Source organism: Panthera leo, chromosome B3 (genome assembly GCF_018350215.1).
Source record: "Panthera leo isolate Ple1 chromosome B3, P.leo_Ple1_pat1.1, whole genome shotgun sequence".
Taxonomy (NCBI): domain Eukaryota; kingdom Metazoa; phylum Chordata; class Mammalia; order Carnivora; family Felidae; genus Panthera; species Panthera leo.
In genome coordinates, this window is record NC_056684.1 from 131,336,847 (window position 1) to 131,353,853 (window position 17,007).

Below are 17,007 nucleotides of genomic sequence, written 5' to 3' on the forward strand. Positions count from 1 at the left end.
ACTCTTGATTTCGCCTCAGGTCATGATCTTAGGCTTGTGAGATCAAACCCTGCATTGGGCTTTGCATTGAGCCTGGAGCCTGCTTAGGATTCTCTCTCTTTCTGTCTGTCTCTCTGTCTCTCCGTCTCTCTCTCTCTCTCTCTCTGTCTCTCTACCCCTTCCCCGCTTGCTTGCACACACATGTGCGCTCTCTCTCTCAATAAATAAACACTTTTTAAAAATAGCTAATGCACTTACAGTTTCTGTAAATTAAGTATTTGTTAGCTTCTCTATACAGAAACGTATTTGGATTTTTATTTATATATCAATAGTGTAAACATTTTTTAGCAAAAAAAAAAAAAAAAAAAAAGTGCCCTTTATGCCTCTTCCACGACCAAGACCTTAATTTTTCTATTTTGTTCTACATTTTAAAAGATTTGTTTTCCCCCTCAGATGCAGACCAACAACGAAGAGAGAAACTCAAAAAGGAATTGGCACGATGTGAAAAGGAGTTGAAATTAAATAAGACAGCAGTGCCGGCCAATTCTAAAAATAATTCCAAGTCATTATTTACCACTCTACAAAAGGTAAGATAGTATTTTCACTTTTTAAAAGCGGATGTGGGGCGCCTGGGGGGCTCAGTCGGTTAAGCGTCCGACTTCGGCTCAGGTCATGATCTCGCGGTCCGTGAGTTCGAGCCCCGCGTTGGGCTCTGTGCTGACAGCTCAGAGCCTGGAGCCTGTTTCAGATTCTGTGTCTCCCTCTCTCTCTGACCCTCCCCCATTCATGCTCTGTCTCTCTCTGTCTCAAAAATAAATAAACATTAAAAAAAATAAGAATAAAAAAAATAAATAAATAAAAGCGGATGTTTCCAAGCTACTCCATCAGTGGTACAACCTGACTTTGTGGTAGCGCGTTTGCCATATGTCAGAATCGGTAAACTTCGCCTGTAAAGAGCCAGATAGTAAATATTTTAGGCTTTTCAGGCCACGGTCGCTCATGACCCTTGTGCCATTGGATAGTAGCCACAGACACTATATAAATGAACAGGCATGGCTGTGTTCCAGTAAGACTTTATTAAGAAAGGAGTAGTGCAAGGGTGCCTGCGTGGCTCATTCGGTTGAGTGTGTGACCTCGTCTCAGGTCATGATCTCAAGGTTCGTGAATTTGAGCCCCACGCTGAGTGAGGCTTTCTGCTGTTAGCGAGAGCCCACCTCGGATCCTCTGCCTCCCTCTCTCTGCGCCCTTCCCCTGCTCTCTTGCACTCGCTCTCTCTCTTTCTCTCTCTCAGAAATAAACAAACATTAAAGAAGAAGAAGAAGAAGAAAAGAAAGACAGTAGGCCAGGGGTGCCTGGGTGGCTCAGTTGGTTTTAAGCACCCAACTCTTGATTTCAGCTTAGTCGTGATCTCACGTTGTGTGGGATCCAGCCGTGCGTTGGGCACTGTGCTGACAGCATGGAAATGACTTGGGATTCTCTCTCTCTTTCCCTCTGCCCCTTTCTCTCTCTCTCTCAAAATAAATAAACATTAAAAAAAAATCGAGCAGATTTGGCTGCAGCCTATAGCTTACTGACCTCTGCTATTGGTGTTCTGGGATACCTTTTAACATCTGATGGTGGATTTGTTTTTCCTTTCTCATGAATGCATGTTAATTTTATCAGATACTCTTTCTGCATTTTTTGAAAAGGTGATATCATTTTTCTTTTAAATGTGTTTATGTAGTGAATTACAGTCAAGTCTCTAATGTTGTAAACAACTTTGCATTCCTAGTATAAACATAGCCTTGTCGTGGTGCAATACCTTTTTTATTCATAGTTGGTAGAGTTGCTGAGACTTTGTTTAGGATTTTAGCATCTACCTCCGTTATCAATACTGACCTATAATTTTCCTTCTTCTCTACTCATGTCTATGTGCTATTTCCTCTTTTTCCATGCTGTAGAATAATTTATATGAATTTAGAATTATTTATTCCTTGAATTTGATGGAACTCAACATTAAAATTATCTGGGTGCCTAAAGTTTTCTTTTTGAGAAGATTTTGACCACTATTTCAATGTTTTGAATCATTATAGAACTATTTTTTTATGTATTTATGTCAGAAGTTGTCCATTTCATCTAAATTTTCAAATTTTTGGCAGAGACTTGTTTAAATATAATCTCTTAATCTCTCCTGAATATGTATTATTTCCCCCTTTTATTCCTCGTGTTGTTTGTTTGTGCCTTTATTTTCTCTCTGATTTTTCTCACCAGAGATTTATCAGTTTTTAAAGTCTTTTTAAAAAGGGCATATTTTTTTTACTTCATTAATTTTCTCTGTTGTATTTTGTTTTCTATTTTATCAATGTTTGCTCTTACCTTTTCCCCTTTTGGTTTTCTTTGGGTTTATTTTGCATTACTGTTCCTACTTTTGCTTAGCTTATTCTCATCCTCACTTCTGGGACGGTATAAGCATATTTAAGATTATATATTTTCCTCCACATGCTGCTTTAGCTGTATCCCACAAGTTTTGATATGTGGTATTTTTATTACAATGCAATTGAGAGTATTTTCCATTATTTCTTTTTTAACCCAAGAGTCATTTAGAAGTATTTCTTAATATCTGTATGTATTTTTTCCCTAGTTTTTTTCTTTGTTCCAGATTTCTAGCCTAACCGTACTGTGGTCAGGGAACATCTATATGATACCCATTTCTTGAAATTTGTTGAGAAATTTGTTTTATGGCCCAGTAGGGAGACAGATTTCTTAAAATGCACCGTGTCATTATGTGTTTGAAAAGAAAATATATTCCATAGTTGTTGCATGCAGTATTTCATATACTCTGTATTCATTGGATTAAACTTCATATCTTTTATATATTCAAATCTTATTGATTTTTTGTCTTGTCTATCATTTATTAAGAGAAGTATTCCACATGATTATGTATTTAGCTACTTCTCTAAAAATTAGTACTACCAATTTTTGTTTTGTAGATTTTAAGTATATTATTCTATATATACAGATTAAGAGATGATATATTTTCTTGGTGAATCAAATCAAACCTATTATCACTGTGCTTTGAACTTCTTTATCTTAATATTTTTTGTATTAAAGTGTTTCCTTTTTTTTTAAAGATTTTTTTTTTTTAATTATTTATTTTGAGAGAGAGAGAGAGCAAGAGTGAGGGAGGGGCAGAGGGAGATCAAGAATCCCAATCAGGCCTGCACTGTTAGCAAGGAACCTGACACGGGGCTTGCTCTGAGAAACCATGAGATTATGACCTGAGCCGAAATCAAGAGTCCGCGCTTAACAGACTGAGCCACCCAGATGCCCCACAAGTTACTGTGAATTCTAAGTGGACAAAAACTATATACAAACAACATGGAACCTGCTTGGGATTCTGTCTCCCTCTCTTTCTGTCCCTCCCCTATGCAAGCACAAGTGCACTCTCTTTCTCTGAAAATAAATAAAAATTAAAAAAAAAAAAAAAAGAATTCACAGTAACTTGCAATTTGCATACATTTTTTATAAGCCTTGATAAACACTTAGATGAATTCAGATTCAAATTATTATTTGGGGTATACTATTTTAATAATTGGGCTTTATGGTTAATAGACACCTATCCTAGTTATAATCTGCATATCCTGAAAAGTTTGCTACAATTAAAAAGAACATGCTAACTTCAGCCTCTGAACATATTAGCCATTTATATATGTGAGATCATATAATCAAAAACCGTTTCTTCTAATTGTCCAGACACTCATACTGTTCTTTCTCTCACACTCTGACTCACACGCTGTCACCTCAGGAGCCTCCAGTGTGTTTCCAGTCTGTACCCTGTAACCCCACACAGTTATTCACCAGTCATTCACCTCACTGGTACAGCACCTACTGTGTGCTGTTAGTATTAATTGAATATGTGAATGTGACCCATATTCCTAAATAAATCTAGGAAATTTTTTTAGAGAGAGCGAGCACAAGCGGGGGAGAGGGACAGAGGGAAAGGAAGGAGAGAGAGAGAGAGGGAGGGAGGGAAGGAGGGAATCTTAAGTAGGCTACATGCTCAGTGGGCTTGATTCTGCAACCCTGGGATCATGACCTGAGCCAAAATCAAGAGGCAGATGCTCAACCGACTGAGCCACCCAGGCATCCCTGAAACATTTTTAAAGCAATATAAAACAATGAAAAGCAAGAGCTATCAGTTTCTTTTTTATTTTTTTATTTATTTATTTTTATTTATTTTTTTTAGCGTTTATTTATTTTTGAGACAGAGACAAAGCATGAACGGGGGAGGGTCAGAGAGAGGGAGACACAGAATCTGAAACAGGCTCCAGGCTCTGAGGTGTCAGCACAGAGCCCGACGCGGGGCTCGAACTCACGGACCGCGAGATCGTGACCTGAGCCGAAGTCAGACGCCCAACCGACTGAGCCACCCAGGCACCCCTATCAGTTTCTTTTTTAAACTAGAATTTGAAACTTTTTTGCAAAACAAATGTTAGTCAGATTTTTAAATAATTTGTACCCATCCTATTCTGCAATTGAAATGATTCCTCGACTGTTTTAAAACCTGACAATTGCAAAATCTTTGTGTGCTGTTTCTTCTGACATCGTCCCTGAAAAAGATAGTACTCAGTTGTTCTGTGATTGTAAAAGTTGGGTACGTGTTCTTGACGTGAAAACATGATGAGTGTATAAGCTGGGCAACGATTATCACTTTATATAAATTCTTAAATCACAGTTCACAACAAATCACATTGAACTGTAAAGCTGACTTAAGAAATGAAAGCGGTCAGATTACAACCAGAATTTTTGTTCTATTCACATATAATTGATAAACCCTTCTCTGATTTTAGAACTTTACAGTTACCTGTTGTTCAGATTTTGGTGAATTTACCAGTGTGTTATTTATTTTCTGTGAAAATTATATCCATCCAAGCTTTCCAATATTCGTACCTACAGGAAACCGTTATATAATCTCAAAAAGCAGATTGGTACAATTGATTTCATACTATGTCCTACAGGTTTCCAAGGAAAGAAAAAGTGTAGGATGCAAGGTTGGAATTATGATACCTAAAAATAGAGAAGTTTCTTGCCTTCGGTCAGTTCAAAAGCAGTTTTTCCAGCCCATTTGAGACAGATGAGAGTATATTTCTGCCTTTAAAGACTTCCTTTGAGGGGGCACCTGGGTGGCTCAGTCGGTTGAGTGTCTGACCCTTGATTTCAGCTCAGGTCATGATCCCAAGGTTGTGGGATCAAGCCCTGCGTCAGGCTCCATGCTGAGTGTGGAGCCTGCTTAGGATTCTCCCTCCCCCTCCTCTCTCCCTCCCTCCGCCCCTCTCTTCTGCTTGTGTACACTCTCTCTAAAATTAAAAAAAAAAAAAAAAATTTAAAGACTTTCTTTGGTGTTTCGTTTTGTTTATTAAATAACCATTACTGATAAGAGTTTTCTTGCAGGCAGTCTAATGCTTTATGCATTTCTGCCGCCTCTGATCTCAGCTTGTACCGTTCCTCTAAGTATAAATAATTCCTGTGATTATTATTTAATAGCCCTGTAAGATTTTTCAGATCGTACTTAGAGATTTTTTCCCGGGAGCCAAACTCTTCTGGTATATAAGCTGCGAGTCTTGTTTGGGAGTGCTTTTTAAAACTAATATATTGAAATCATTAAAAAAGGACCCTAGTGACTCAGAATTTAATGCCAAAATATTTCCTTGCTTTGAGTAATTTTGTCTTGTATTTGAGATCAGGTTAGAAAGCACTTGGAAAGGAAATCGGTGACTTTGCCTTTAGTTACACTATTCAGTTATCTGCAGTTTTCTTACTTAGATGAATCAGTACTTAGGTTAGCTGACTGGTTCACCATCAGGCAAAGAGTTAAAATCAGTTTAAAATTCCTCATGGTGTAAAAAATCTAAAATAAGGGGACATCTGCCTGGCTCAGTCAGTACAGCATGCAACTCTTGATCTTGGGGTCATGAGTTCGAGCCCCACGTTGGGTGTAGAGTTTATTTTTTAAAAACCTGAAATATATAGTTTTCAATTGAGTCTTTATAATAGATAATATGATGTCATCGTGGAGAGCATAAGCTCAGCCTGGGTTCAAATCTGTGAGACCCTGCACGGCCTCATTTTCTTCATCTCTGAAATAAAAGTAGTATTTGGGGGACCTGGGTGGCTCAGTCGGTTAAGCGTCCGACTTCGGCTCAGGTCATGATCTCACGGTTTGTGAGTTCGAGCCCAGTGTCGGGCTCTGTGCTGACAGCTCGGAGCCTGGAGTCGGCTTTGGATTCTGTGTCTCCCTCTCTCTCTGACCCTCCCCTGCTCATGCTGTGTCTCTGTCTCAAAAATAAATAAACGTTAAAAAAAATTTTTTTTAAGTAGTATTTGTATTACCACCCAGAAGTTGATGTGAGGATGGAATGAGTTGTGCATGTAAATTAATTAGAACTATACCTTATACATCGTAAGCATAGTAACCCACTAGCAGCAGTGATAGAAGTTCTAATCATTCTCTTTTATTCTACTCAATGGCAAGAACAGTACCTCGCACACAAGAAGCACTCAGCTATTCTCTTACTCGGCTTATTCATCTTTCTCTTGTTTTTCTCCCCGTGAGCTTGTAGGACAGATGTAACAGCTAAATCCTAGTCATTGTCACCTCAGAATCCGTGACTTCTATGTAACTTCCCCTCTACCTAATAAAGTGCCTCAAAGTTCTGTAATGCATACACAGGTGTCCATAAAGTCTGGAATCATAGACAGAGCTTCTTGGACATCCAACCTGTAAAAGAATAAAATATTATCTATGTTTTAAGATTTTCTGGATACCCTGTAGAAATGGTTCTTCCAAAATTAAACCAAAAAGAAATGGAGCAGTCCAAAACGCCTTTCCTTTCGGCTCTCCCCACTTGTGAGGAGAAGTGGAGAGAAGTTCCTTTTCATTTCTTCAAAGCCTTCAAGTCTGAGGCGCCGCTGGCCCCGGAGATTGCCCTAAAGGCCCGATGGGAAGGGGGGTGCCGCCACCAGCAGTGGTTGAGAAGGGGATTGGTGCACACAGGTGGTTTGGAAACCTTCAGATAAAGCTGAGATCTACCCGTAGATGTCAATGTACAAGTTCAAGACCAGATATAGGTAGATGTGAATAATTGCTTTTTTTTTAGTTTCAGAAAGAAAAATGACTGGTCTTACTTATGTTTAGAATTATATTTTTATATATTAATAATTCAAAACCTTGAATAGAAGTCATATCAATGCTAACACCTTCAGGAATATATAGTTCTCTAGACCTCCTAAGGCAACCATTTTTGGGTATATAATCTGGAGAGATCCCCAGTTATGAGAATTTGTAGCAAACCAAATGTTTTTAGCCTTCAGGAGAACCACAAGATGAAGACGTGTTAATCGGAGAAGTGAATGGATTTCCATCCTTCACAAGGTCACCAGTAACTTCTTCAGAGAGACTGCAGTTGAATCTACCTAAATCTGATAAAGTCCTCACAAATGGTACTGAGAAGAACTCCGGGTCCTCCATGTTCAACGTGGACTACACCCCCTCTGGGCCTAGGAAACCGTGCTCTGGAACTCCGTACGGCAGAGGGCCCAGGAGCACGCGCCCAAATACCCATCGGTTTCAGTTAGTTATTTCAAAAGCACCGAGTGGGGACCTTTTGGATAAACACTCTGAGCTCTTTTCCAACAGACAGTTGCCATTCACTCCACGCACTTTAAAAACAGAAGCAAAATCTTTCCTGTCACATTACCGATATTATACGCCTGCCAAAAGAAAAAAGGAGTTTACAGATCAGCGGATAGAAGCGGAAACCCAGACTGATTTAAGCAGGTATGGCCCATTCACAGCCAACAGTAAGTCCTTCAGGGTGTTGTAGAAATTAAATAGTAATAATATTCCTTATTTTACGTCATGTGCCTAACATGCCCGACTGAAGGTCTGGGAGTGCCTTTTTGATTGGAATGAGATTAATGTCTTTTCCTTTTGCATGTGTCACTAGAACTACCCAAGTCATTGTTGAAAAGTACCTATTAAACTTGTCAAGCTTTCCTTACAAACAGGAATGTTACATAGTTTAATTTATTGTTTCAAACATGGTATGTGCTTTTAAATATACTTTCAGAGAATCCTTAAAATATGTCATCAAGTAGCATTTGTGTAAATATGTCTATTGCTTCATTTTAAAAATGGCAAAACAGTGGGCTAGAGAGGGAAAGAGGACATCTGATTCTCTGACTCTCCCTGGGTTCCCTTCCCTGCAAATATTCAACTCCACTGTTACATAGGAGCAACTCCCCAGGAATAATTCAGGCAATTGGGGTAACTTCTGGAAATTCCATAGATTTTGCCTCAATAATGTTTTCATATATGATAGTGCCTGGCACATAATGAATATTCAGTAAAAGTTTGCCAAATGATTGAAGAAACGAACAAATCTTATAAAGTATTTAGTGTTAGCTGACTTGTGATGGTTTTTCCTGGTGCTATATAAAGAGCTATTTACCTCATCCTAAGTATTAGTTAATTTTAGAAAGCAAAAAACAATTTAGCTCTAGTATTCTTTTCTCTAGGTACAGATAAGAGGTACAGAAATATCAGATGAGTCTGCGTACGTTTAATCCCAAGGATTAAAGAGTGGAGGGGAATGAGGAAAGCAAGCATATCATATCCTTTTCTGATTGTATTTATGACCACTTTGGAGGATAATAGTTCCCATGTCCCTGGTCCCATTCTATCCAGCTGAAATCTAGCTGCTACTGAAAAAAAGGAAAAGGAAGCTGTGTAATCCAAACCATATCTGTTTCCTGATTATATAATCAGAAATTACACATTTTATAAGAATAGATGGATTTCATCTCTTAGTTTGAGGGGTTTTTAAGACAGTAAACTTGTTATCATATCACGGTATTTGTATTTTGAAAGCTTGACAACTATTCCTTTTAAAATATTACAGCTTTAAATCTGATTTTGAGGCATTTGAGACCAAGAACTTCACAGATTCAGAAAAGAACATAAAGCAGGTAATAAAAATGAGATCTCTCTGTGTGCTGCATTGGAATTACAGCCACTTTCACTTAATAGGATATGTATAGCTATTTGGACTTCAAGAATCTCTCAGTGACACTTCTCACATATGATGCCACCAGCATGGAGAAGGACTACCTATTTACAAAGGCCTGTTGCTCCTTTTGAGTGGCCAGATGGATCCCGCCCCGTCTGAGAAGTCATTTGTTGTTAGCATCTTTTCTAGATGGTTGATTGGCCTGCTAGATAGAGGAATGGGTGAATAAAATACCTTAAATGTTGCTTCAAAGATGCAGATTTGGATACTAAAGGAACCAGAAAAGCTGTATAGAAGTCATTTTAATTTCTATGCCTGTAATTTTTCTTTTGAAGAATTGCCACTGATTATATTATTGGAAATTATACATTTTATGAGAATAGGTGGATATCACCCCTTACATTTGCTTTTACTTTTTCTGGACCATAGGCTCTGTTTTACACTGTGTATGTTTTGAGTGTTCAGCAGTCATTTCTTTTATTTTCTTAAGCATGTTTATTTATTTTGAGAGAGAAAATGTGAACACAAGCTGGGGAGGGGCAAGAGAGAGAGGAGGAAGAGAGAATCCCAAGTAGGCTCTTCATTGTCAGCACAGAGCCCAACGCAGGGCTTGAACCCACGAACCACAAGACCATGACCTGTGCCGAAATCAAGAATCTGACGCTTAACCAACTGAGACACCCAGGCGACCCAGCAGTCATTTCTTTTAAAATATTACAGCTTTAAGTCTGATTTTCACATAAACTGATTGTTTTTATTTTTTATTTTGGGAGTGTTAATCATACACTTGTATCCTAATTTATATTTGTTTGCAAAAACAGTTTGTCTATTAAAATGTCAAACACAGACTCGAAAATAAGAGAATAAAATATAGGGGTGCCTGGGTGGCTCAGTTGGTTAAGCATCCAACTTCAGTTCAGGTCATGATCTCACAGTTCGTGAGTTTGAGCCCCATGTCAGGCTCTGCACTGACAGTGCAGAGTCTGCTTGGGATTCTGTCTCTCTGCCTCTCTCTCTGTCTCTCTCTCAAAATAAATAAATGAACTTAAAAAAAAAAAAAGAATAAAATATAATCATACTGAACTTCCATCTTCCCTTCTGAATACATATTGTAGGTTTCCATGTCAGCCATTCATACCTGTTTGACATGGGCCCTGCCACTCAGAGCCCGAGGGCAAATCGCTTATCCTCTGAGAGCAGAGTTTTGCATCAAGAGAAACTGTACTTACCTCGCTTATCAAGGAATAATTGATATAGATAAAGTGCCTTGCCCGAGAAGGGGTCAGTAGAGGAGGACTGTGACTAGCTTGAGATTTAGGAAGAGAGTTAGCTCAGTAGGTAGCTAAATAAATGAAGTAAGTCCATTTTCATGACGTTGTGCTCCAAATGCTTGTCCATAACCTGGTAAGGAAATGGTGTGTCCCATTACTCCATAATCCTTGCCCCCAGCAGTCTGCTTGAAGGTCATGAGGATCACACCAAATTCTAGCAGCACTGTGCATGAATGAGCACCGTAAAGACTCATCTAATACTGCAAGGAAATGCTCGCCACGGATGCAGCTCGTAGTAAGGGTTCTATAAAAATAAGCTGCCGATATTTGTGTGTGTTAATAGTATCGACGGAACCACCAGAACTACCACTGCTTCTCCGTAGTTGATACATGGACATTTGACACGAATGAGCTGTTTGAATTTGTTATAATGGGATATTTTTTTCTCAGGTTTACTTAAAACTTGCACATTTGCTTCATTTTTCTCTTTGCATGTTTATTTGTGGTAATTCCTTAACAGATTTAAAATATCCCTCATTAAGACTGTCGAATATAGAGAACAACCTGAGGGTAGATGGAGGGAGGTGGGTAGGGGTTGGACTAGATGGGTGATGGGCACTAAGGAGGGCACTTGTTGGGATGAGCACTGGGTGTTGTATGTAAGTGATGAATCATTAAATTCTCCTGAAATCATTATTACACTATATGTTAACTAACTTGGATTTAAATAAAATTTAAAAATTAAAAAAATATATATCCCTCATTAAAATGTAAGAAATAAGCAGTTGTCTTACCTTACTTTAAATAAACTTAAGAAAGAAGTCTTAATTGGGTAGAAAATGTATTCTAAAAACATCCTTTGTTATAATATAGCAGTCACTTTTATTTACTGGATGTCTCCACTTTGTTTCCTTGACTTTTTTTTTTTTTTTAAGTTGATTTTGAGAGAGAGAGCGTGAACGGGGAAGGGGCACAAAGAGAGGGAGAGAGAGAATCCCAGGCGCCCCTCCTTGGCTTTTTTGAAGTTTGCTGTTTTGCTTTATTTCTGCTTTCATAATGTATTCTTGAAGCAAAATAAAGATCGATTCTTCTCATTCCCAGGCATCTAATTGTATGACATATGATACCAAAGGAAAAATAACTCCTTTACCCTTGCAAGGGCATGACTTACCATGGGATGAGATTAAAGGTGGAACTTTCCAGTGTTCCTCACCCAGGTAAACAATTTACAGAAGTCATTTCAACTGTAGATTTAACTGCTTTCCTGTGTAACAGACATATGATATTTGCAACATAAGTACTATTTTAATTACGTGAACTCTAATCTATTTTGGTGTTACACAATTCAGTAGCAGTGTTAGTTTTACTAATGAAATTTTACAAAGTAGGTACTCAGTAAAAGTTTAAATGAATTTATTTTGCTAATTCATTAATGAAAAAGGGGGGCACTGGCTTGTTTTATATGCCATTGCTATTCGTAGGAAAAAGGATTTTTTCCTCAAGGCAAACCCTCTAGCCGTGATGCTAACCAGTTTACATGGCAGAAATAATACTGAAGAACCTCACGATCTGAGGACTCCTAATTCATGATTGTGAATATTCACCATGTGCTGGGGTTTTATCTGTCCCTGCTGTGTATTGGGCACTGTTTTTCAGACTACCCATCGTATTTCGTAATCACGGAATACAGCACCTAAACAAAAATGATGGCTTAGCAAAAATGCCTTTGATAGTTTCAGCTGTCAAATGCATTTCCAGAGTCAGAGATTATATATGAGATGAAGAAGGTGGAAGTAAAAAAGGGCTAGAGATGAAAAAGAGGCAAGAATGAGGTGTCATACAGGCGACCGGAAGGCAAGCCCTTGTGATCCCTCAGAGCCCAGGCCCTTCCCCCAGGGAGATGGTGCCTGCAAGGCTGTGGGCAGTTCACCGCTGACCTTCATGATGCCTCAGTGCTCAGAAGATTTATAAGCTAACTCTTAAGCCTCTCTGCAATGGACATAAAGAACGCCCTAAAGAAAGGAATATTTATCTTTTCTAGTAGTTTCTATCTAAAAAGTAAAATATTTTAATTGAGCATACCTAAATAAAAAGCTTGGAATTAACTAATGATGATATAACTAAATAATGACAAAATTTAGTATAATAATCAGCTTAAAAAAGTCTTTCATAGGGAAATATCTGTCTCCAGCATTATTTACATGTTAACTGTAGTCAAAGTAAAATTATGTATCCTAGATAAGTGCTGTAGTCCAGTTTTAAAAAGGATTGTGAATTTGTAGTTCCCAAGATGAGTTCAAAATATCTCTGCTACTTACTAACAACATGACTTCGGTAAGTTACCCAACCTTTCTGCCCCCTGGTGAACTCATCAGTCAGTGGGAAGATAATACCGACCCCATATACCAAACAGGGCTGTTCTGAAGATGAGATCATATCACAGATATGAAAGTACTTTAAAAATTCTACAATCTATTATTACTGATATATAATATTACTGAATACTTACTGCATGCCGATCATTGTTTTGTTCAAATATTGTCATTTTCTCTTTCCAGGGCAGTATGTCAGTATTCTTTGCAGTTTCCTCCAGAGAGAAAACTCCACTCTGAGTAAGATCTTTTTGACCTCTTCATTGTGCCTAGGGAAAATCAAGAATTAAGAATCATGGGGCACCTGGGTGGTTCAGTCAGTTAAGAGATCTACTCTTGGTTTTGGCTCAGGTCGTGGTCTCCCAGTTCATGGGATCGAGCCCCACGTCAGGCTCTGGGCTGGCAGGGCAGAGCCTGCTTGGGATTCTTTCTCTCTGCTCCTCCCCTACTCGCACTGTCTCTGTCTCTCTCAAAATAAATAAATAAACAAAAAAGAGAATCACACAAACCATTATTAAATCAGTCAGGACTGAATGCTAATTTTTCTTACAATTCGCTCCCCCTCTCTCTCTGCCCCTTCCCTGCTTATGCTCTATCTCTCTCTCAAAGTAAATAAACATATATATATATATATATATATATATATATATATATATATATATATGATGATGGGGCCCCTGGGTGGCTCATTCACTTAAGCATCCAACTTCGGCTCAGGTCATGATCTCACAGTTTGTGAGTTTGAGCCCCGCATCAGGCTCTGTGCTGACAGCTTCAAGCCTGGAGCCTGCTTCAGATTCTGTGTCTCCCTCTCTCTCTGCCTGTCTCTCAAAAATAAACATTAAAAAAAAATAGAAGATAGACATAGTTTGTTTTATATTATTCCTCTTAGTAATATGAGATAGCAGTACATTTGTCATAGCAGAGGTAGATGTTCCTAATTAAGTACTCATATTTCCTGTAGTTTTCAGAGTAAGTAGGAAATAATTATATGCTGTGTACTGCTTTCTCTTCACAGTGAGGAAGAACTGTTGTATCTGAGTTTCATTGAAGATGTAACAGATGAAATTCTGAAACTTGGTTTATTTTCAAACAGGTTAGATTTTTTAATTATGGCGGTCGAACAGTACATTAAATACTCTTCTTTATGAGGTTAATTTTTTTAAGTTATTTCCATATCCTAGGAAATGAAAAATTATAGTGCTTTCTTGGGGGACATAATCTTATAACTGGTAGCAAATTGTAAAGAATGTTTAATTCACACTATATGAGGCAAGTTCACAGTTTGGGGAGTTACAGGAAAGAACAGAGGTTTTACTCATTTAAATACGGTTATATCTCTTAGACGCAGAGAGCAGCTTGGCGGTTGCCAGGGTGGGGGCGGGCAAAATGGGTAAAGGTGGTCAAAGGTACAACTCCCAGTTATAACATAAATAAGTCATGGGGATATAATACATGTACAGGGCGGTGGGTATAGTTAATAGCACTGTGTTGCATTTTTGAAAGCTGCTGAGAGAATAAATCTTAAAAGTTCTCATCACAAGGGAAAAATTCTGTAACGGTGTGGTAATGGATGTTCACTCGACCTATTTGGGTGATCATTTTACAATACATACAAATATGGAATGATTATGTTGTACACCTGACACCAATATAACGTATGTCAGTTATACTTCAATTTAAAAAATCTATCACAAAAAAAAGAAAAAGAAGAAAAATGATATCCTTATTTGAAAGAAAGACGTAAAACTGTCTTTATTCACAGACAACATTGTCATCCATGTAAAAATCCCATAGAGTCTACATAATTACTATTTTTACTACATGTAAAAATCCCATAGAGTCTACAAAATTACTATTATATCTCTTAGTTATATAGACTAGTGAACTGAATTTTTGCTTCTTATTTGCAGAGATCCATTACCTCATTTTACTATTTGAAACTTGTCACAAGAATCCAAAGCAAGCATTTTTGTTAACAACTGTTACTAGTAAAGTGAGCACAAATTAAAGGCTAGGTTTACACACTGTAAGTGAAATGGAAAGTTTGCAAAACCAGATTCGATATTGCACATCTTAAGGAAACTGTGTGATCCTGAGTCAGCTTGAACATTTATTCATCTAAAGTTCACTGGGCAGTGAGGCGCACTTTATGTTGCATATCTTAGAATTCCATTTTGTGTACATGCTTTCTCTGTTGTATTATGTCAAGTACAACATTTCTAATGAATTATTTCTATTCTTATGTGAAGTTTTTTTTTAATTAAAGCAAACATTTTTTATTGCTATAAAAAGATATACCAAGAAGAGCTAAGTTTTTTTTTAAATATAGTATTCTATTTACTTCTTTCATTTAAAAAAAGTCGTTAAGGGGGGGCACCCAGGTGGCTCAGCTGATTAAGCATCCAACTGTTGATTTTAGCTCAGGACCTGATCTTGTGGTTCATGGGATCGAGCCCTGCGTCAGGCTCCATGCTGTCAGCGCAGGATTCTCTCTCTTTCTGCTCCTCTTCCCACTCACACGCATTCTGTCTCTCTGTCTCAAAATAAATAAATTAAAAAGAAAATTTTTTTAAGTGGTTAAAAATGTTTTCAGGAGGGGTGCCTGGGTGGCTCAGTCGGTTGAGTGTCCAACTCTTAATCTCAGCTCAGGCCATGATCTAGCGATTTGTGGGATCGAGCACCCCATTGGACTCTGCACTAACACCATGGAGCTTGCTTGGGATTCATCCTCTCTCTCTCTCTCTTTCTCTCTCTCTCTCTCTCTCTCTTTCTCTCTCTCTGCCCCTCCCCCACTTGCACTCACTCCTCTCTCTCAAAATAAATAAACTTCAAAAAAAATGAAGTGAATTTATTGATACAGAAGGATGTTCAAAATATATAGTTGATTAGAAAAACGAAATTGATACCCAAACAGTATGTATTGTTTGTAAAGGGTAGAATATGGATTCCTTGGGCTTTTTAAAAACGGCCAAGTAATTCAGAACTACTAAATCTAAGATTAGCTAATTTCATTGATAATAAAAAATGGCAACAAATGAGTTTTCAGCAAAGGTATAGATACATTCATATGATAGCACCACAAGTGTGGTTTAGTTGTGAGAAGATTTTCTCTGGAGCCAGACACATCTGGGTTAAATTCTCTTAATGGTTTTGGACCTTAAGAGAGAGGAAGTTATCATCTTAGATTATTTTCTCATCTTTAAAATGGTCTTTACAATACCTTTCTCCCAATATTGGTCATGATTAGGGGTATAATGATTATGTGTCTAGCACAAATGTCTAGCCCTTAGTGGTACTTAATAAGTGATAGCTTTTAGGTTATTATGTGGATTTACCATCAGTGGAATTTTTTTCAAGTATAATTTAGGAAGCGTTATAAAATAATTCCGTGTAAGAGAATTTTCTTTAGGGTTTGGTTTGGGGGGTTTGTGGATGTGAGAAACAAGGGGAGGAAAAGGCATTTGTTGTGTGCATACGTGTGTGAGAGAAAAAAGAAAAAAGTTTTTGTTTTGTGGTGGGGGCAGAGGGAAGGGAACTGTTGGACCTCATTTAAAATATTCACAGAATAAGCCATACAGAGAAAGACAGATACTATATGGTTTCACTCTTATGTGGATCCTGAGAAACTTAACAGGAACCCATGGGGGAGGGGAAGGGAAAAAAAAAAAAGAGGTTAGAGTGGAAGAGAGCCAAAGCATAAGAGACTCTTAAAAACTGAGAACAAACTGAGGGTTGATGGGGGGTGGGAGGGAGGGGAGGGTGGGTGATGGGTATTGAGGAGGGCACCTTTTGGGATGAGCACTGGGTGTTGTATGGAAGCCAATTTGACAATAAACTTCATATATTGAAAAATAAATAAATAAATAAATAAAACACAAAAAATAAAATATTCACAAAAGTACAAGTGGTATATACTCTTTCAGAAACAATGGCGTCTGTAATATAACTTAAGACCCATACTAGCTCCCAAATCAGAGAACTTGACAGAACAGGGAAGGATTAGTGTTTGGTTTTGCAAAGAAAAAGAATAATCTGAAAAATATTTTCCAACCTTTAGCAGTTTTGTTATTGCGTGACCATTTTGTATTTGGTTGATTTTATGATTTTGAGATGTTGGCATTTCTATTTATCTTTCAGGTTTTTAGAACGACTATTTGAGCGACACATAAAACAAAATAAACATCATTTGGAGGAGGTTTGTTTTTCTTCAGACATTCATTAGAAAAATTCTAATATAGAAAGAATTTTGAAGTTTTTCCATAGCCTCAAAGAATGCATTAAAAACAAGAGCGGTTTTGCCCTTGTACCTTTTGTGTGCGTGGCGGGGGCGGGGAG

At 37.8% G+C, this 17,007-nt stretch overlaps 1 protein-coding gene across 4 annotated transcripts in view; it reads left to right on the top strand.

Annotated features, from left to right (window-relative positions):
• The window catches only part of SPATA7 (spermatogenesis associated 7), a 39,780-nt gene that overhangs the window by 22,049 nt on the left and 724 nt on the right, over window positions 1-17,007 (top strand). For 3 of the 4 annotated variants that reach the window (XM_042944010.1, XM_042944011.1, XM_042944012.1), the window contains 7 exons: window positions 433-566; window positions 7,323-7,795; window positions 8,919-8,985; window positions 11,399-11,514; window positions 12,856-12,909; window positions 13,688-13,765; window positions 16,810-16,867. In XM_042944010.1, the coding sequence (XP_042799944.1) occupies window positions 433-566; window positions 7,323-7,795; window positions 8,919-8,985; window positions 11,399-11,514; window positions 12,856-12,909; window positions 13,688-13,765; window positions 16,810-16,867 (980 nt within the window). The remainder of the gene's footprint in view (window positions 1-432; window positions 567-7,322; window positions 7,796-8,918; window positions 8,986-11,398; window positions 11,515-12,855; window positions 12,910-13,687; window positions 13,766-16,809; window positions 16,868-17,007) is intronic. The other variant, XM_042944013.1, reaches the window with a different exon arrangement.